This window comes from Podarcis filfolensis, assembly GCF_964270895.1.
Source record: "Podarcis filfolensis genome assembly, chromosome: 6".
NCBI classification, from domain to species: Eukaryota; Metazoa; Chordata; class Lepidosauria; order Squamata; family Lacertidae; genus Podarcis; species Podarcis filfolensis.
Genome location: NC_139609.1, coordinates 94,140,480 through 94,157,682, shown reverse-complemented (window position 1 = coordinate 94,157,682; position 17,203 = coordinate 94,140,480). Strand labels below are relative to the sequence as shown.

At 47.2% G+C, this 17,203-nt stretch overlaps 1 protein-coding gene across 6 annotated transcripts; it reads left to right on the top strand.

The window, feature by feature from the left end:
- The first annotated feature begins 1,823 nt into the window (after window positions 1-1,823).
- On the top strand, window positions 1,824-16,255 carry TNFRSF6B (TNF receptor superfamily member 6b). Of its 6 annotated transcripts, none has more exons than XM_083619090.1 (5): window positions 1,824-1,944; window positions 7,357-7,519; window positions 9,300-9,675; window positions 13,010-13,246; window positions 14,412-16,255. In XM_083619090.1, exons 2-5 carry the CDS (start codon window positions 7,475-7,477, stop codon window positions 14,696-14,698), a joined length of 945 nt encoding a protein of 314 aa, XP_083475216.1. In that variant the 5' UTR covers window positions 1,824-1,944; window positions 7,357-7,474; the 3' UTR covers window positions 14,699-16,255. The 6 variants fall into 6 exon arrangements, with proteins under 6 accessions (XP_083475216.1, XP_083475219.1, XP_083475220.1 ...); XM_083619093.1 differs by having other exon boundaries at window positions 1,825-1,944; window positions 13,010-13,222; XM_083619094.1 differs by having other exon boundaries at window positions 1,914-2,162; window positions 13,010-13,222.
- The last annotated feature ends 948 nt before the right edge of the window (window positions 16,256-17,203 follow it).

Genomic DNA, 17,203 nt, shown 5'->3' with positions numbered 1-17,203 from the left:
AACCTAGCAGTTCATAAGCACATCAAAGTGCAAGTAGATAAATAGGTACCGCTCTGGCGGGAAGGTAAACGGCGTTTCCGTGCGCTGCTCTGGTTCGCCAGAAGCGGCTCAGTCCTGCTGGCCACATGACCCGGAAGCTGTATGCCGGCTCCCTCGGCCAGTAAAGCGAGATGACCGCTGCAACCCCAGAGTCGGCCATGACTGGACGTAATGGTCAGGGGTCCCTTTACCCTTTACCTTTATCCTGACCCTTTGAATTAGAGATGCTGCCGTGGATTAAATCCTAGTACAGTGGTACCTCAGTTTAAGAACAGCCCTGTTTATGAACGATTCGATTTACGAACTCCACAAAACTGGAAGTAGTGTCTAAGAACGGAATCCACACGGTGGAAGGGCACCGCCGGCGGCAGGCCTCATTAGGGAAAGCGCACCTCGGTTTAAGAACAGACTTCCAGAACGGATTAAGTTCATAAACCGAGGTACCACTGTACTTTGTTCTATCTAGCATGAAGCTTCTACTCCCTCTTGTGGCTCTTTAGACAGCAAGAAGCTGTTGTGGGTTGGAGCCAAATTCACCAGAAAGGAGTTCAATGTTTAATAAGCAGCCTGTCTCCAGGGGGAGTTGTTTTCCCAAGTGCACCCAAAGGATTACTTCAGAAATTGTCATCACAGTACATACAGTGATTCCACGACTTTCACAGACCATCTGAAAATTGCTGAGGGTTTTGGCAGATCACTTAATAGTTTTTGTGCCTGTCGTAGCAATCATAAACTACTGTGCTAGATGCTGCATGGTTGTTAATTGTGTTTTTATTGCTTTTAGAAATGTCTTATGTTGTATTCTTTTGCATTCAGCAGAATTCAAATTGGAAACACAATAGAAACACAATGTAAGAAATAAAAGCCACAATTTAAATGCAATTTAAATGCAACATTGATATTTAATGTGACAGATGTGCCGCCTCTCGTCTTCAATCAAGTATCCACAGATACACTGCGGAACACTTAAACAAAGCAATGGTGGTCCATAGACCAGTTTGGGAATCTCTGCCTTTGGTAAAAATTACTCTTGCAAAAGGCTTCAGTATTTCTTCTTATTAAAAGGAAATTGATATCTTCCTACCCGCTCCCCCCCCCGTCACCTTCCATGAATCATAACTGAGGTTAGTAGCACTTAAGAACCTAGCCTCACGAAATCAACCCCGTTGGTCCATCCAAGTCAGTACTGCCTACACTGATTGACAGCATCACTCCAGGGTTTCAGCCAGGTGACATTCTCCGCTCCACCTGGAGGCGCTGGCAATAGAACCCATGAACTTCTCAATGCAAGCTAGATGCTCCCAGCCACAACCTTACGTTAGCACTTGCTGCTTCCCTGGGATTTATTATTATTTTTAAGGTGCCTGAACAAAAGTTCAAAAATGCCTGCACACATGCCAGAATCAAGGCGGGGAGCAGAAAACCGGCGATTTAGGGAAGGGAGAATAAGCTCCATCCAGATGAATTTTGCGGACAGAGAGTGGCAGCAGAGCCATCCAGATCCACGGCTGAAGAAACCGCAGAATGGGACCTGAACACACACGACCCTCTAGGGGGTCGTCAGCTGCCCCTTGGGCGATCGATCACCCAGCTGGCGCTGTTTCGAGCGGGTCGCTGCGCTTCGAATCCTCGAAGCGAATTAAAGCTGTCAACGTTTCCCTCTTTAAAAGGGAAATCCCCTTATTCGGAACAGGATTCCTCGCAAGGAAAGGGAAAAGTTGAACCCAATCACCCCCCATTTGTCCTCATCGCTTTTCCAGGAAGCGCGCAAATTTGGAAACGCGTTTTGGGATTTCCCTTGGGGTGGAGCCACCTGGAAAGAAGCGGCGGGGAGCCACCATATAAGCGGCGGGGAGCAAAGGCCGCGCCAAGGCGAGCCCACCAACGAAACCGCAGCGAGCCGAGGTAAAGGGCAGGCAGGGGCGGGGCGCGGCGCCGGCCGAGTCAGCTCCGGCGGCGGAAGAGGCGCGCGAGGCTCGGCGGGGTCCGCCAGCCCGCGTGCGCCTCGGCGTGCGCCTTTACGCGCGGTGGCGAAGCGTTTCTGGCGTTGCCGGGAATAGAAAGGCGGGTGCGCGCGGAGATGCGCCTTCCGAGGGAACGCGTGGGGATGATTCGTGTCTCAGGTAGGGTCATCTGCGCTGCTTTCCTAGCGGAGATGACCGTTTCCTGAGGGTTCGCGTGGTCGCGCCGGCTGCATGTGGGTCCGTGTCTGATACGAGGTATGTGTGCAGATACAGGTATGGACATGATGCTGTCCGGACTTTGGTAATACGGCGCCCTGAGCGAGGACAAAGTTTGGCGCCGCCCCAGAATATTTATTATTTCCACATTTTGGTACAGTTGCTTTTTAATGGATCTTCTCAGTAGGTGCCGGTATAAACATAGTTGGTTATCATCATCATCACCAGGTTTTCTCTGCGGTGGCGTCCTCCCATCAGATGTCAAGGTGATAAAGACCGACACAACTATCTGACTTTTAGAAGACATCTGAAGGCAGCCCTGTATCAGGAGGTTTTTAATGTTTGACGTTTTGTTATGTTTTTAGTCGTGCTGGAAGCCACCCAGAGTGGCTGGGGAAACCCAGCCAGATGAGCAGGGCATAAATATTATTATTATTATTAGCCTCTTCGGCACGGTGCCTGTGCTGATGTGCATTCCGAGGGAACGTAGGGGTCGTCAGTGCTGTTTTCCTGGCAGAGATGACGATTTCCTGTGTGTTCATGTGCAACTGGTGCATGTGTGTCTATGTCTGGTGGGAGGGATGAGAAATGCATGTGTCTGTGCTGGTGTACATGTGATGCTGTCATAAGGACATGAAGTTTTTGTCAGGTGCTTGCGTGTGTGTTTGTGTGTACAGATGTGCCTATGAGGCTGTCGTTAAATGTTCATCAGGTGTACAAAAGAGACTGTTCTTTGTTGAGCAGAATTCTTCTGGTATATTATAGGGTTTATTTAAAGTGCTATAATACTGCAAATCCACATACATTCTAAAGCACATTCAATGCATGGTTTCCCCCAAAGAACTGTAGTTAAGGATGCTGGCATTGTAGCTCTGTGATGGGAAGTTACAGTTTCCAGGATCCTTTGAGAGAAGTGCTTTAAATTTGTGTGGAATGCGTGCTGTGGATCCGCCCAAAGTGGCTGATTCGACCACTTCATCAACTCTCTTTTTTGAAAGAATCCTGTCTTACGGATATACAGTAAATGGCTTTCCGTCTAAGCTACCTGCCCAAATTAATCATGTAACTTTATACATTTAAATTGGGAAGTATATAAGCTGGGGAGAAAAGCAGTGTGTGTGTGCATAGCAGTGTTAGAAATTCCCCAGGCACATTTTGCAACCATGTGGAGATGTCTTGATGCCAGATGGGCGACTGACATCTCCGTCTGGTTGGGCCCTCCAGCAGATAAGGAGAAGAGCTTGTTTATTGCATTCATATCTCAACTTTTTCTCCAAGGAGTACATGGTTCACCCCGTCCCACTCCGCAGTTAATCCTTACAATGACCCACAGTGAGCTTCACAACTGAGTGCAGATTTGAACCCTGATCTCCCAGGTCCTGGTCCGACACTCTAACCACTACACCACACTGGCTTCGTAGAGCACTTCTGCTGTGGGGCAGCTCTATAAATTAAGTATGGGGAAATAAATGTGGGGAAAGCAAAATGTCACTTAGAGAAAGGATCTGAAATATTTTCCTTGAAGCTTGAATTTTTTTTTCTTCTGGATTGTTTTAGTTGATGTGTTAATGTGTTGTAAACTGCTTTGAGATTGTTTTCCTTTAAAATATAAAGTGGTATATTAATAATAATAATAATAATAATAATAATAATAATAATAATAATCCACTGCAAAAGGTGCCTTGGTATTCCATTGTGGCGACTATGTTCTTTTTGCTCAAAAGGAGTGAGGTTTCCTTCATTCTCTTAAGCCAGCCTTCCACATTATGCAACCCTGCTCTGGTTTTATATCTCTTACTAACCCTGTGCTGGCTGGGGATGTTGGGAGTCATAACCCAAAATATCTGGAGGGTGTCTGAGATGACTTCAGCTGGGCTACTGTGGTTAATTCTTTTGGTCCTAGCAGAGATGTCTGGGATTCACACAGAGTTTATTTAAGTAATAAACTTTTATTGGGTAAAGATTTATTCTTAATTGAAAAGATTTGTGTGGCTGGATGCTTCCCAGATCCTTGCGCTATTAGGAAATGAGGTCTGTGTCTTGTTTCACATAAGCATAACACACACTTTTCATATTATTTCTTGCTTGGCTTAGCATGTGTTTGGAGAAGGGCCGTGGCTGAGGGGGCAGAGCATGCCAGATCCTTGGGATCTCTAGGTGGGACATGGGAAGACTGCCTGGCGAAGAGCCTGGAGAGCCACTGGCAGTCAGTGTAGACATTATTGAGGGTGTTGAACTGCTCTTACTGTCAGAATGTTCTTCCTGAAGTTTAATTGGAACCTCATTTCTTGTCATTTGAAGCCATTGGTTTGGGTCCCTTGATAGATAGATGGCTGGTTCCTATTTAACATTGTGTACGAGTCGTATGTCAGCTCCAGTCTCTTTGTGCGTCTTCTACTTGATGCACCTGTCTTCAAAGAAACCTCATTCTAAGATAAGACATTTGGCTATGATCCAAGGCTAGGTGGTGTAATCCATAGGTAGCAAGAAGTTACACGCTTCTTGCGGCAGGGGGATGTAGACTAGGGAGTTCAGAGGGAAATGAATTGAACTGGCCATGGACAGATTCACACCATAGATGGTTTGGATTGTGTGGAACTAGTTGATGGTTAAGGGATGCGGGTGGCGCTGTGGGTAAAACCTCAGCGCCTAGGACTTGCCGATCGCATGGTCGGCGGTTCGAATCCCTGCGGCGGGGTGCGCTCCCGTCGTTCGGTCCCAGCGCCTGCCAACCTAGCAGTTCAAAAGCACCCCAGGGTGCAAGTAGATAAATAGGGACCGCTTACCGGCGGGAAGGTAAACGGCGTTCTGTGTGCTGTGCTGGCTCGCCAGATGCAGCTTGTCACGCTGGCCACGTGACCCGGAAGTGTCTGCGGACAGTGCTGGCTCCCGGCCTCTAGAGTGAGATGAGCGCACAACCCTAGAGTCTGGCAAGACTGGCCCGTACGGGCAGGGGTACCTTTACCTTTACCTTTACCTTAGTTGATGGTTGCTTGAAAGTCCCAAAAAAAACCCAGCCATGCCATAATCCTGAAATGCCCAAATGTGTTGTCAGAAATAGCAGATAAACAGTTGTCTCGACAGCTTCTGTGTGCATGAGTTCATCTATTTAGCAAATAGTGTAAGTGGGACTACAGCTGTTGTCAGGATAAGGGTGTCTGGTCCAATTAAAGACCCTCCTGTTAATAGTGCCACCTCCCACTGCTCTTACCAGATACTGGGAACAAAATGCAAGCTCTCTGGGAAACCTCAGAGATTTGTGCATCTCTAAGCAAGGGTCTCTATGCCTGAGGCTTCTGTTAGAATTCCTGCTCCATGATTGCAGTCATGGGATTTTTGTCTGTCACATGACGGTGTTTGTTTTGACTCCACAGAGTGGGAAGTGACGAAGACAGGATGTTTGTGTTACTGTGTTCCGTGAAGTGGCACTACTGTCCTTTGGTCTTTCTCTCTTTGCTGTCTGATGCTAGAGAGAGAGGGAGCCATGTTGCAGTGCTCTGTGTGTGTTTATATGTAAATAAAGGAGATTAGCCAAAATGCTGAGTTGCTGAGGTCTGTCACGCAAGTTGCGCAAACTCTGCGGATCCCTAAGTGTGCTGGTGTCGGTTGGCATCGGTCGCTGTGATGTTCGGGCAGAAGAAAGCTTTTGAAGCTCCCGAACGATCGAGGGAGGGAGGGAACATGCTAGTTGGGCATGTGTCTCTACCAGGGTCCTACTCGAGTGTAGGCTGAACTCCTGACAGCTTCATCAGCTAGCACAAAATGATAAAAACTTCTTCCCCAGCCTACTCAGTGGCCAAAAGTCTGGGCACTGGACTTAGAAATTGGACCTCCTTCTCAAGAACTTATGCCAGTGCTTTTAAAGCAACAAACTTTTATTTGGAATAAGAACATGGAGAGGATCCTAGGGCCCAGAGGGATATAAACTGACTAACAGCATAAATCAACAGTTTAAGAGTATTGGAAGTACAGAATGTGAAAATAAAAAAGGACTATCTTATCCTTGCGAGATGCTCATGAGCCTGGACTACCCTGCTTTTCCAGCAAAAGCTGGTTCATGTGCCTTCAATGTAAAAATAAATAAATAAATAAGGCTAAAGTGGAACAAGAGGGATAGGACATAGGAGAAAAGAAGAGGGAGGTGCTGGGAGCATGAGGTAGATGCTATCTTAGACCCTTATTCTCATACCAGAAAAGAAGAAGAAGAAAAAAGATTAAAATAAATAAAATTAGATTCCGATTATTCTCGTTGTCCTATTTCTCATTTCGTTATTCTACATGCAGCACCTTATTATTATTTTTGCTTTCCCAGTTCTTGTCAAGAGTACTTTATTATTTATCACCTTAGTTTTGCAAGAATCATTCAAGGTCTGCCAGGAGATTTTTTTGGTTACAGTAATTTTTCAGATAGTCTTTAAATATTCTCCATTCTTTATGTACCTTCTGCATTCTTCTACTTTTTTCTAATTGCAAAGCCTTTGATCAGATCCTCAAAACTAACCTTACGTAACGCATCTGCTTCTATGCTTAGTCGAGGTGAGGAACCCAGATTCCAGCCTGTCTTGTTGCATCATTGTTCTGTTGGGATTTTTAACATACTTCAACTGAGAAAATGAATGCTCAACTGAGCATTTTACGTGCTGCCCCCTCCTTCCCCGGATGCCCTAAGCACGCGCTTATTTTGCTTAATGGTTAATCCAGCCCTGACACTAATTACATTGTGGATGGATGGATGGGATGCTGCTAGGCCTGAGATAAGGACTCTAGTCAGGCTTCAATTTCCTTAAATGAGGGAGTAACATTCCCAGGGGCTCAGCTCACTCTCCCAGACCACACAACCCTCCAGGTACTCAATCAGCTCAACACAAGACATGGATACCATCTCTTCACATGATCCTCCACTTGTCTAATCCTGACACCTGTCTGTGGTTTTGAGGAAGGGTCAGGGCAGCTCTGAAAACTAGCCCCCTGTCCTGTATATTCCTCCCCCCCAAAAAGGAAACAGCCAATATTGGACAAATTAAGAAGGTTCATTCTACTCTCCAAAGAACAGAACATTCCGTCCCTCCGCATGCCTGCACATTGTGTTCTTTACGGTCTCTTTACACTCTGTTTCCTTTCACTTTTTCTTTCCCAGAACTACATCGTCTGCAAACACAAGAGAAGGGCGCTTTCCGTAAGCTGAGTCCGTGCTGCAGCAGACCCCACTTGATTCCAAGAGAGCGAGCAGGACTGTCAAGACCCTCGGAAGTAGTATGCAACTCTACAGCAAGCGGAACCCTTTCAGGACGCTCTCGGAGGTAGAGTTCCCAGCTCCCTTTTGCTTTCAGAGGTCTAGGTTTGCAAGCATAAATACGCTTGAACAGGGTAGAGTTGGAGGGTCCAACATGGGAGTTGTAGTCACCTGGAAGGCACCACATTGGCTACCCTTGGTGTAGAGCAGGGTTTGCCAAACGTGGGTCTCCAGCTGTTGTTGGACTACAACTCCCATCATCCCTGACCACTGGTCCTGCTAGCTAGGGATGATGGGAGTTGTAGTCCAACAACAGCCAGAGACCCAAGTTTGGGAAACCCTGGTGCAGAGAGAATGGAAGAAGTCTCTCTCTCTCTCATGACTCTATGGCTTGGCCAAGGGTAGGGGCATCAAGGCCTATTAGCCATGACAGCTAATGTTCAGAAGCAGCCTGCCTTTGACTGCTGGGGAGGGTGCAGGGGGTTGCGAAGTGCAAGGAAGGAGGGCTGTCTTCCTACTTGTCGTATGGACCTCTTGGAAGCAGTTGAACTGGGATGTTGCCAAGTCAAGCAGAGTTCGCATATGTTAAAGAGAAACAAGGAACACAGGAGGTGGCAGAGGGCAGGTGACTCAATATCCTAAGTGAGGGTTGCACGCATTGCTTTAGGGAAAGGCAGCCTGTTCCTACTCTCAGGGCTGTTGTCTCTGCAGGGGAAGGAGGACTTGGAGCCTCCATCGGCTTTTTGGACACAGAGGATGAACAGTAGGAGAAGACTTTTGTGCTCATGCCACGCTTGTGGGCTTCCCAGAGGCATGTGGAAAAGAGGGTGGTGGACTGGTCTTCTTATGCTAATAATAATAATACCCCACCCATCTGGCTGGGTTTTCCTAGCCACTCTGGGCGGCTTCCAACAAAATATTAAAATTGTTGTTGTTGTTTAGTCGTTTAGTCGTGTCCGACTCTTCGTGACCCCATGGACCAGAGCACGCCAGGCACTTCTGTCTTCCACTGCCTCCCGCAGTTTAGTCAGACTCATGTTTGTAGCTTCGAAGACACTATCCAACCATCTCGTCCTCTGTCGTCCCCTTCTCCTTGTGCCCTCCATCTTTCCCAACATCAGGGTCTTTTCCAGGGAGTCTTCTCTTCTCATGAGGTGGCCAAAGTATTGGAGCCTCAGCTTCACGATCTGTCCTATTAAAATACAGTAGTCTGTTAAACATTAAAAGCTTCCCTTTATAGGAACCTAAGAAGTGTGGGTGGCATTGTGGTCTAAACCACTGAGCCTAGGGCTTGCCGATCAGAAGGTCGGCGGTTCAAATCCCTGCGACGGGGTGAGCTCCCGTTGCTCGGTCCCTGCTCCTGCCAACCTAGCAGTTCGAAAGCACGTCAAAGTGCAAGTTGATAAATAGGTACCACTCTGGCGGGAAGGTAAACGGCGTTTCCGTGTGCTGCTCTGGTTCGCCAGAAGCGGCTTAGTCATGCTGGTTACATGACCCGGAAAAACTGCGGACAAACGTCGGCTCCCTCGGCTTACAAAGCGAGATGAGCGCCGCAACCCCAGAGTCGTTCGCGACTGGACTTAACTGTCAGGGGTCCTTTACCTTTACCTTTTTTCAGAAGAGACTGGTGGGTCAGGCCAGTGGCCCATCTAATCCTGCATCCCATTCTCACAGTGGCCAACCAGATACTTGGGAGAAAACTCCTCAAGCAGGACCTGACCACGAGGATACTAGCAAAATGTTAGAAATCTCACCCAATGGCAGAAACCTTTGCCAAGGACAGTTACTGGGAAAGGAACCCGGTTGCTGCATCTAGCTCACTTGCGCTCTCTCCCTTTGCCTTCTAGTGGGTGGTGCTCTACGTCCTGCTCTTGGGGCCCCCATGTTCCGGCAGCTATCCCACCTACAGCAGGCGAGATCGCCGGACCAATGAGGTGTTTGTGTGCAAGCAGTGCCCGCCGGGGACGTACGTGGCTGAAGAGTGCACCAATGATAAGGACACCGTTTGCCAGCTGTGCCCCGCTCTCCACTACACGCAATACTGGAACTACCTCAAGAAGTGCCTGTACTGCAACGTCTTCTGCAACAGCCTGGAAGAAGAGGTGCGGCCGTGCAATGGCACACACAACCGGGCGTGCCAGTGCAAGGCGGGCTACCACTCGGATTTGGATTTCTGCATAAAGCACTCCAGCTGCCCCTTGGGAACTGGAGTTGCTCAGCTTGGTACGTATTGCAAGCGGCACCCTCACTCTTGATCCCAACAGGCACCGCTGTACTGGGGACAGCCCTCGGTTTGGGCTGGCCATCCCTGGTAAATCACAGAGGTTAGAATTGTAGAGTTGGAAGGGGCTCACCAGGGTGATCTAGTCCAGGCATAGGCAAACTTGGCCCTCCAGACGTTTTTGGGACTACAATTCCCATCATCCCTGACTGCTGGTCCTGTTAGCTATGGATGATGGGAGCTGTAGTCCAAAAACATCTGGAGGGCCAAGTTTGCCTATGCCTGATTTAGTTCAACCCCCTGCAATGCAGGAAACTCACCTAAAGCATCCCTGACAGATGGCCATCCAACCTTTGCTTAAAAGCATCCACTCAGGGACAGTCCACCTTCTGAGTGAGTCCATTCCGCTGTTGGAACAACCCTTCTCATCAGAAAGTTCTTCCTGATGCTTAGTCGGAATCTCCTTTCTTGTCATTTGAGTCCATTGGTTAGAGTCCTACCCTCCGGATCAGCGGAAAACAAGCTTGCTCCCTCTTCCATGTGACAGACATCTCACATCCCTCTTCAGACATCTGAAGATGACTACCGTATCACCTCTCAGTCTGCTCTTTTCCAGGCTAAACATACCCAGCTCCTTCAACTGTTCCTCCATTTCCAGAGCCTTGATCATCCTGGTTGCCTGCTTCTGCACACATACCAGCTTGTCAATACCTTTCATATACAGTGGTACCTCGGGTTACAGGCGCTTCAGGTTACAGGTGCTTCAGGTTACAGACTCCGCTAACCCAGAAATAGTACCTCGGGTTAAGAACTTTGCTTCAGGATGAGAACAGAAATTGCGTGGCGGCGGCAGTGGGAGGCCCCATTAGCTAAAGTGGTGCTTCAGGTTAAGAACAGTTTCAGGTTAAGAACGGACCTCCAGAACAAATTAAGATCTTAACCCGAGGTACCACTGTATTGTGGCACCCAGATGTCTGGGAATCCAACTAGGCTGCTGTGAAGAACGGGCTTCTTCTGAGATGTGACTGCTGTGAAATCTCTCTCCATTCAAAGCTTCCATTTTTAATATGTGTAAATAAATCATATTTACATATATATAAAGCTTGGTTTCCAGCTTAGTTTTGCAGTTTGATGTTATAACATTCTTAAACTTGCATCTCTTCCGGAGGAACAACAACTTGTTGGCGTTGCCTTTTCCTTCAGGGTGCAGCTGTAGAACCACCTTTGCCAACCTGGTTGGCGCAGCCCGTCCTGTCACCCTCTAACGAGGCTCGTTTTGAGCCCTGGTGCCTAATGAATCGTAGGGCGATGCTGGGATTCCCCTCCTAGCATAAAGAGCACACTCTATTCTTGGCTTTTGAAACAGGATGGGAGAGAGTTGGGCAGTGGCTGGAAGCTGCAGGAGGCGAGAGGACTCTTGTGGTCAGATCCTGCTTTTGGACTTCCCATAAGGGGCATCTGGTTGAGAACAAGATGCTGGACTAGATGGGCCATTGGCCTGATCCAGCAAGCTATTCTTATGTTCTTACATGTGCTGCGATTACTCTGTAGGGAGGGAGAAATGTGAGTGTGCCCAAAGTCCCCTCTTCCAGCTGCTTTTGGTTTTGCAGGGCTGAGGCTGCGTTCCAAACAGGTTCTCATCCCAGGCAGAGCTCTCTGCATTCCTAACAGCAAGTGCCCCTGGCCATGATCTAAGCGGTGTCTGAGGTCATGTCTGTCCCCGGATCACCAAGTGACTTGGCAGGAGACCAGCGCTGTTCCACTTTCTCTTTTCTTTCTTAGACGGGGATTCCCTGGCATCATATTTCAGTGAAGGCGAAAGTTGCATATCTTGGAACAGCAGCCTGGCTTTCATAAACGCAGGGCTGGGCTCAGCTTTCATGGACAGCTCATCTCCCCTCGTCTGTGGTTCTCACTGAAATAGCTTTGCAGGGGGAATTACCACTGATAAAATGTGACGCTCTGTACTCCATGAACAGTGGGGAATTCTGGCAAGGTTCTGCAAAATAGACAGTTGCCATCAGGGCTTTGCATGGGTTTGAAACCAGGTGTGTGCCCCCTGTTTAGGGAAGCTTTTAATGTTTGATGCATTACTGTATTTTAATATTTTGTTGGAAGCCGCCCAGAGTGTCTGGGGAAGCCCAGCCAGATGGGGGGGTATAAATAATAAATTATCATTATTATTATGGTGTTGCAGAAGCAAGCATACCGGCCAGAAGTTCTCCCTGCAATGCAACATCAGTCTGGCAGCCCTGATTCAGTTGCCTTCCTCTAGCCAGTGCCTCTAGCAAACATCTATGTTTTGTGGAGTACAGTTCTGGTCATAGACCACATGGTTCAAGTCCTCTGTTCTGCCCAATGGGAGATGGTATCAAGTCACAAGTGTGGATGAGGCCTTTGTCTCTGCCTTGCACTGGGTGTGCTCAATGGGTGGACTCAGTTCAGAGAAGTTTTGTGGTTCAGTGGTGTTTTGCTGAGATTCTTTTCTATATGTTCTGTAATAAACTGGATTTTGGACTTTGAACAAGTTATATTATTCACATACTTTGTGGGAACCTATACCTGACTTAGAATTCTGCCTTTTACTGAATCAGGCTAGCGTAGTGGATTTTCTTCAATTAACCCCTCCAGTTGTGAAGTTTAAGACCACTTTTGTTTTGGTCGGAACAACTGCAGCCACTGGGGAACACACAAAAGTGAAGTCCATAAGTTACACGGGTTCACCTTAGCTTTACGTGTAGAAATGGTGGGAGGAAATGAAACCTTGTGGACCCACGTGTGTGGTTTGATCTTCTTGCAGTCCACGGGACTCTCAAGAGTCTCCTCCAGCACCATAATTCAAAAGCATCAATTCTTCGGCAATCAGCCTTCTTTATGGTCCAGCTCTCACTTCCATACATCACTACTGGGAAAACTATACGGACCTTTGTTGGCAAGGTGATGTCTCTGCTTTTTAAGATGCTGTCTAGGTTTGTCATTGCTTTTCTCCCAAGAAGCAGGCGTCTTTTAATTTCATGACTGCTGTCACCATCTGCAGTGATCATATTCTGCAAATAATAGATATACTGATAATATGCTATACTACACTGAAATGTTTTAATGTTTGATTGTCCTTGAATTTTCCCAATACACTTGCCATCCTCTCCTGCCACACCCTTAGAGAACCCCAGCACCAAGTGGTCCTACAAGACCCTCAGCAATTTTTAAAGTGCTACATGGCGGGGGGGTAAGACATTTGGGAGCCGCTGTTCTTAGACAGTGCCCAGCTCCATTCGGAATTTGCATGCAGTGTTTGCTCACAGCTTCTTCTTCTTTTGCCATGGCTGTATCTTACAGGCAACCCGCAGGAGGACACTACATGTATCCCGTGTCCTCAGGGGACGTTTTCCGACTCTGTTTCCAGCACTGAGGTTTGCCAACCCCACCGGGACTGTTCTAAGCAAGGCCTGGCGGTCAGCGTCCCTGGGAACCAGTTCCATGACACCTTCTGCACTGCTTGCAAGATGAGCAAAGCCAACAGCACCAAGGACAAAGCAGATGAATTACTAGGTGAGAAGCTGCATGGGGGCACAGGTACCCCCCTGCCCATTTCAAATGGACATCAAGCACTTGTGACTTACCTTCAGCAAAATCCTGGGCCCTGTAATTTAGGAGTTCTTTTGTGCCCTTTCCAGAACTTCCACTCTTGCCGGCTTATGGTCCACCCACCCCATGCTTTTAGAGCACTCTTATTCCACTTAAATAATCACTGAGAATCCTGGGAAGCATAGTTTGCTAAGTGTGCTGAGAACTGTAGCTCTGTGAAGTCAGCGCCCTTAACGAACTGCAGTTCCCAGAATACTCCATGACTGTTGTAACGTATGGTGTGTCTGGGTCTGCTGTAGTTTCTGAGTCATGCACATAGAGCACATTGCAGCATAGCTGTCAACCTTCCCTTTTTTGCGGGAAATTCCCTTATTCCAGCACCGTTTCCGCTGCTTCCCTGGATTGTTAGATATCCCAAAGACTGTCCCCAGGACAGGTGAAGCTGCTGATCCCTTATTTCCGAGGCTGCTGATCCCTTATTTTCAAATCTGAAAGTTGACAGCTATGCATTGCAGTAGTCATGGCAAGTTTCATACGCAACACTTTAAAGCTGGGTCAGAGAGCCTGGGAATTTCAAAAACATCACTCTAATGCTGGTCTGTTGAGTTGCCAGTGGATTCTATTTTCTGCCCTTGTAACCCACTCCACAAATCCCTTTTTGGATTGAAGCATGGCTTACCAGGTGCCTAAAAACAACATGTAGAAGTCTACTGAATAGTAAAAGGTAAAGGGACCCTTGACCATTAGGTCCAGTCGTGCCCGACTCTGGGGTTGCGGCGCTCATCTCGCTTTCTTGGCTGAGGGAGCTGGCGTACAGCTTCTGGGTCATGTGGCCAGCATGACTAAGCCGCTTCTGGCGAACCAGAGCAGCGCACGGAAACGCCGTTTACCTTCCTGCCGGAGCGGTACCTATTTATCTACTTGCACTTTGACGTGCTTTCGAACTGCTAGGTTGGCAAGAGCTGGGACCAAGCAACGGGAGCTCACCCCATCGCAGGGATTCGAACCACCGACCTTCTGATTGGCAACTCCTAGGCTCTGTGGTTTAGACCACAGCGCCACCCACCCACTGTAATATGAGCCTGGCACTAGAGGCCTTATTCACACCACCTAATACTGAGACCTGTTTCGTTCCCCGCCCTGCCTTCTCCAGGAATCGGGAGTGATTGTCAAGACGCCATAATAGACTTTGTGCCTTACCAAGTCGGGTCGCAGAGACGGCTGGAGAGACTGCTTCACAGAATCAACGGAAGTGCACCTGCCACAGGTTGTGATGAGAAGAGCCCATTAGTGCTCCAGGTGGAACTCCATGCCTTCCTCATCCAGCTCAAGGACACTCTGGGGAAACAGGTCGTGGTGCAGAAGCTCTGGAAAGCCCTGGATCACATGAAATTGCAGAATATACAAAAGAAGATCCAAAAGCATTTCTTGAGCTCATGAGATTGGATGTGGGTTCAAGTTATAAAAAGGATATGCACAAGCGCCTCTGAGAAAAATAACCAGTACCATTTTGGTCTGCGACTGGGACTTTATCTAAGAGGACATTGTCTTCCCTTGGGCTTTGTTTATTAAAAAAAATTCCCCTCTTTGAAAAGAAGCAAAAATTAATGGACACAATTTTTAACGAGTCTGATTTTCCCTCCAGCAGGGAAAATGTATTCCCTGATGTATTCCTGCAATGTATTCCCTGATGAAATTGTGCACCCTGGGGGTCCTGAACTTCCAAGGAATTGTTTTTTTTTAAAGCATTTAACTCAGTATTAGGGTTTTTTTAAAATGTGCTACTTATTCTCCCCTGCCACCCAAACAGAACACGCAAAATGAGCATAAATATATCAATAATAACTGATTTATCCTTTCCACAATCCTATCACTGCAGCCCATTTGTTCCAGGGGAAGAGATGGTTTATGTTGGATTGGTTACACTTGCATATTGTTTTTTTATATTTTAATTTATCTTGCCATTCATAACTCTGGTTTTCTTAGTTGTTAGCGTTTTTATACTGCCCCAACAAAAAAAGAGGTTGGTGACCAGACAGGATTATCAAGAGGCTAAATCTGTTTAGAAGGCCAGTGAGTGCATTTAAGTTTCTAAAATATATGCCTAATATTGCCAGATATATCAACAGCATGTTCCACATGAATGAAACATGGGGAAGGGAGAAAAAAGGAACAGTCTATGCAGACAAACTTTCACCAGTCAAAATTAGTTGAAAGCGTTACCCTGGCATGGGGCCCAGGAATTGTTCCCACCCAGGGTAAGAGCCCAAAGTGCTGGAAGCTGGTTCTTCAAACAACAGCTGAAATTCTCAGGAAGTTCAACATGACCTCGGGATGAGAATAGATCCAACATATTTTAAAATCCAGCATCATTTTCCAAAGCTTTATTCCATTTGCTGGAAACCACAGGCGGGGAGAGGACTCTTGTATTCGAATCCTGATTGTGGATCTGGGGTGGGGGCACTGTGAGAGTAGAATGTTGGACTAGATGGGTCACTGATCCAGCAGATCCTCTTTTTAATATTCTTAACACCATAATTTTAATCTTTTTTTTATATAAAAAAATCCATTGTAATTTCATTTCAAGTGGTCGAAAAGGCTCTGGAGGCCTGGGTCCAGATTGACAGCCAGTGTGGCCTAGCGGTTAGAGTGCCGGACTAAGACCTGGGAGGCCAGGGTTCGAATCTCCACTCTGCCATTAAGCTCACTCAGTGACCTTTGGCCAGTTCCTGTCTCTCCACCTAACCTACTTCACAGGGTTGTTGTGAAGATAAGATGGGAAGGCGAGAACCATGTATGCCACCTTGAGTTCCTTGGTATATAAAGGTGATGAATGCATGAATGGATCATGGAGGTAAAGACCCCCTTAAATGGTCTTGGGTTGGTGCTTCTGGGTCCAGCCTGCCCCAGGTAGTGGCTCTCGGATCTGAATGCTTCCCTTGTGTCACACCAATCTGTTAGCTGTAACCAACAAAAGTTGTGAGCATTTTTATCCCATTCCTCGTGTGGTTCAATTCGTGCTTTTCTGCTCTGCTCCACTGCGGAGCCTCAGTTGTCGTTTCTGGATCAAATGTGACCGACGAAAGTAGCATATTGAGCCAAGCGCGTTGCAAAAGTAGAACGGTGATTTCCACGTGGCATTGTTTGGAATTTACTGCAAGAATGCCAGTCTGGTTGTGGAAATTCTAAGGTTTTCTTAGCACATGGGTTGGTAAGGCAAGTTAAGAGAAGGAAACAGGAACTTCCCTTGAGAGTAAAGTTTGCTGTCTTGGATGATAATTACAGTATTATTGATTTATTAATTCCTCCTAGATAAAGGTCTCAACACAATGTATGACAGAGACAATTCAAAACATAAAAGGGCTAATACATTTAAAACAAAACTGAAATCCTAAGAAGTGGACACTCGTCACAATGACCCACTTCACCAGCTGGGAAAGCCCATTGGAGCAAAAATGCCTCCTGTTGTTTCTGGAAAATCCCTTTGCAAAACTTTGCAAAAAATATCCTAGAGATTGACAGCCGCCTACCACAGTGTTTTTGACTTCCTGCTGGTGCCTCAGCTGGTGAAGTGGCAGGATGGGTAGTGACTTTCCAAGCTTTACCTGGGGGTATTGTCGACTTTCTGCATGCTCAGTAGAGGTACACACACACACACACACACACACACACACACACACTTTCCTGACTCCACCTCTTTGAAAATTCACCATGGATTTCTGAGATTCAGCCAGGGCTTATGCACCATTGGCATCGAAAGCCTTGCTGCACCAGCACCCTTGGCTGAGAGATGATGTCTCCAAAGGTCAAACTACACCTGATGGCTATTAAATGCCTTTGCATCGAACTGGCAGGTTTGTTTACGTGCAGGTTGGATCAGCTATGGAGAAGGTGGGGATTGATTGTGAAGGAGATCAGACCAGGCATGGAGAGGGGATTTGATCC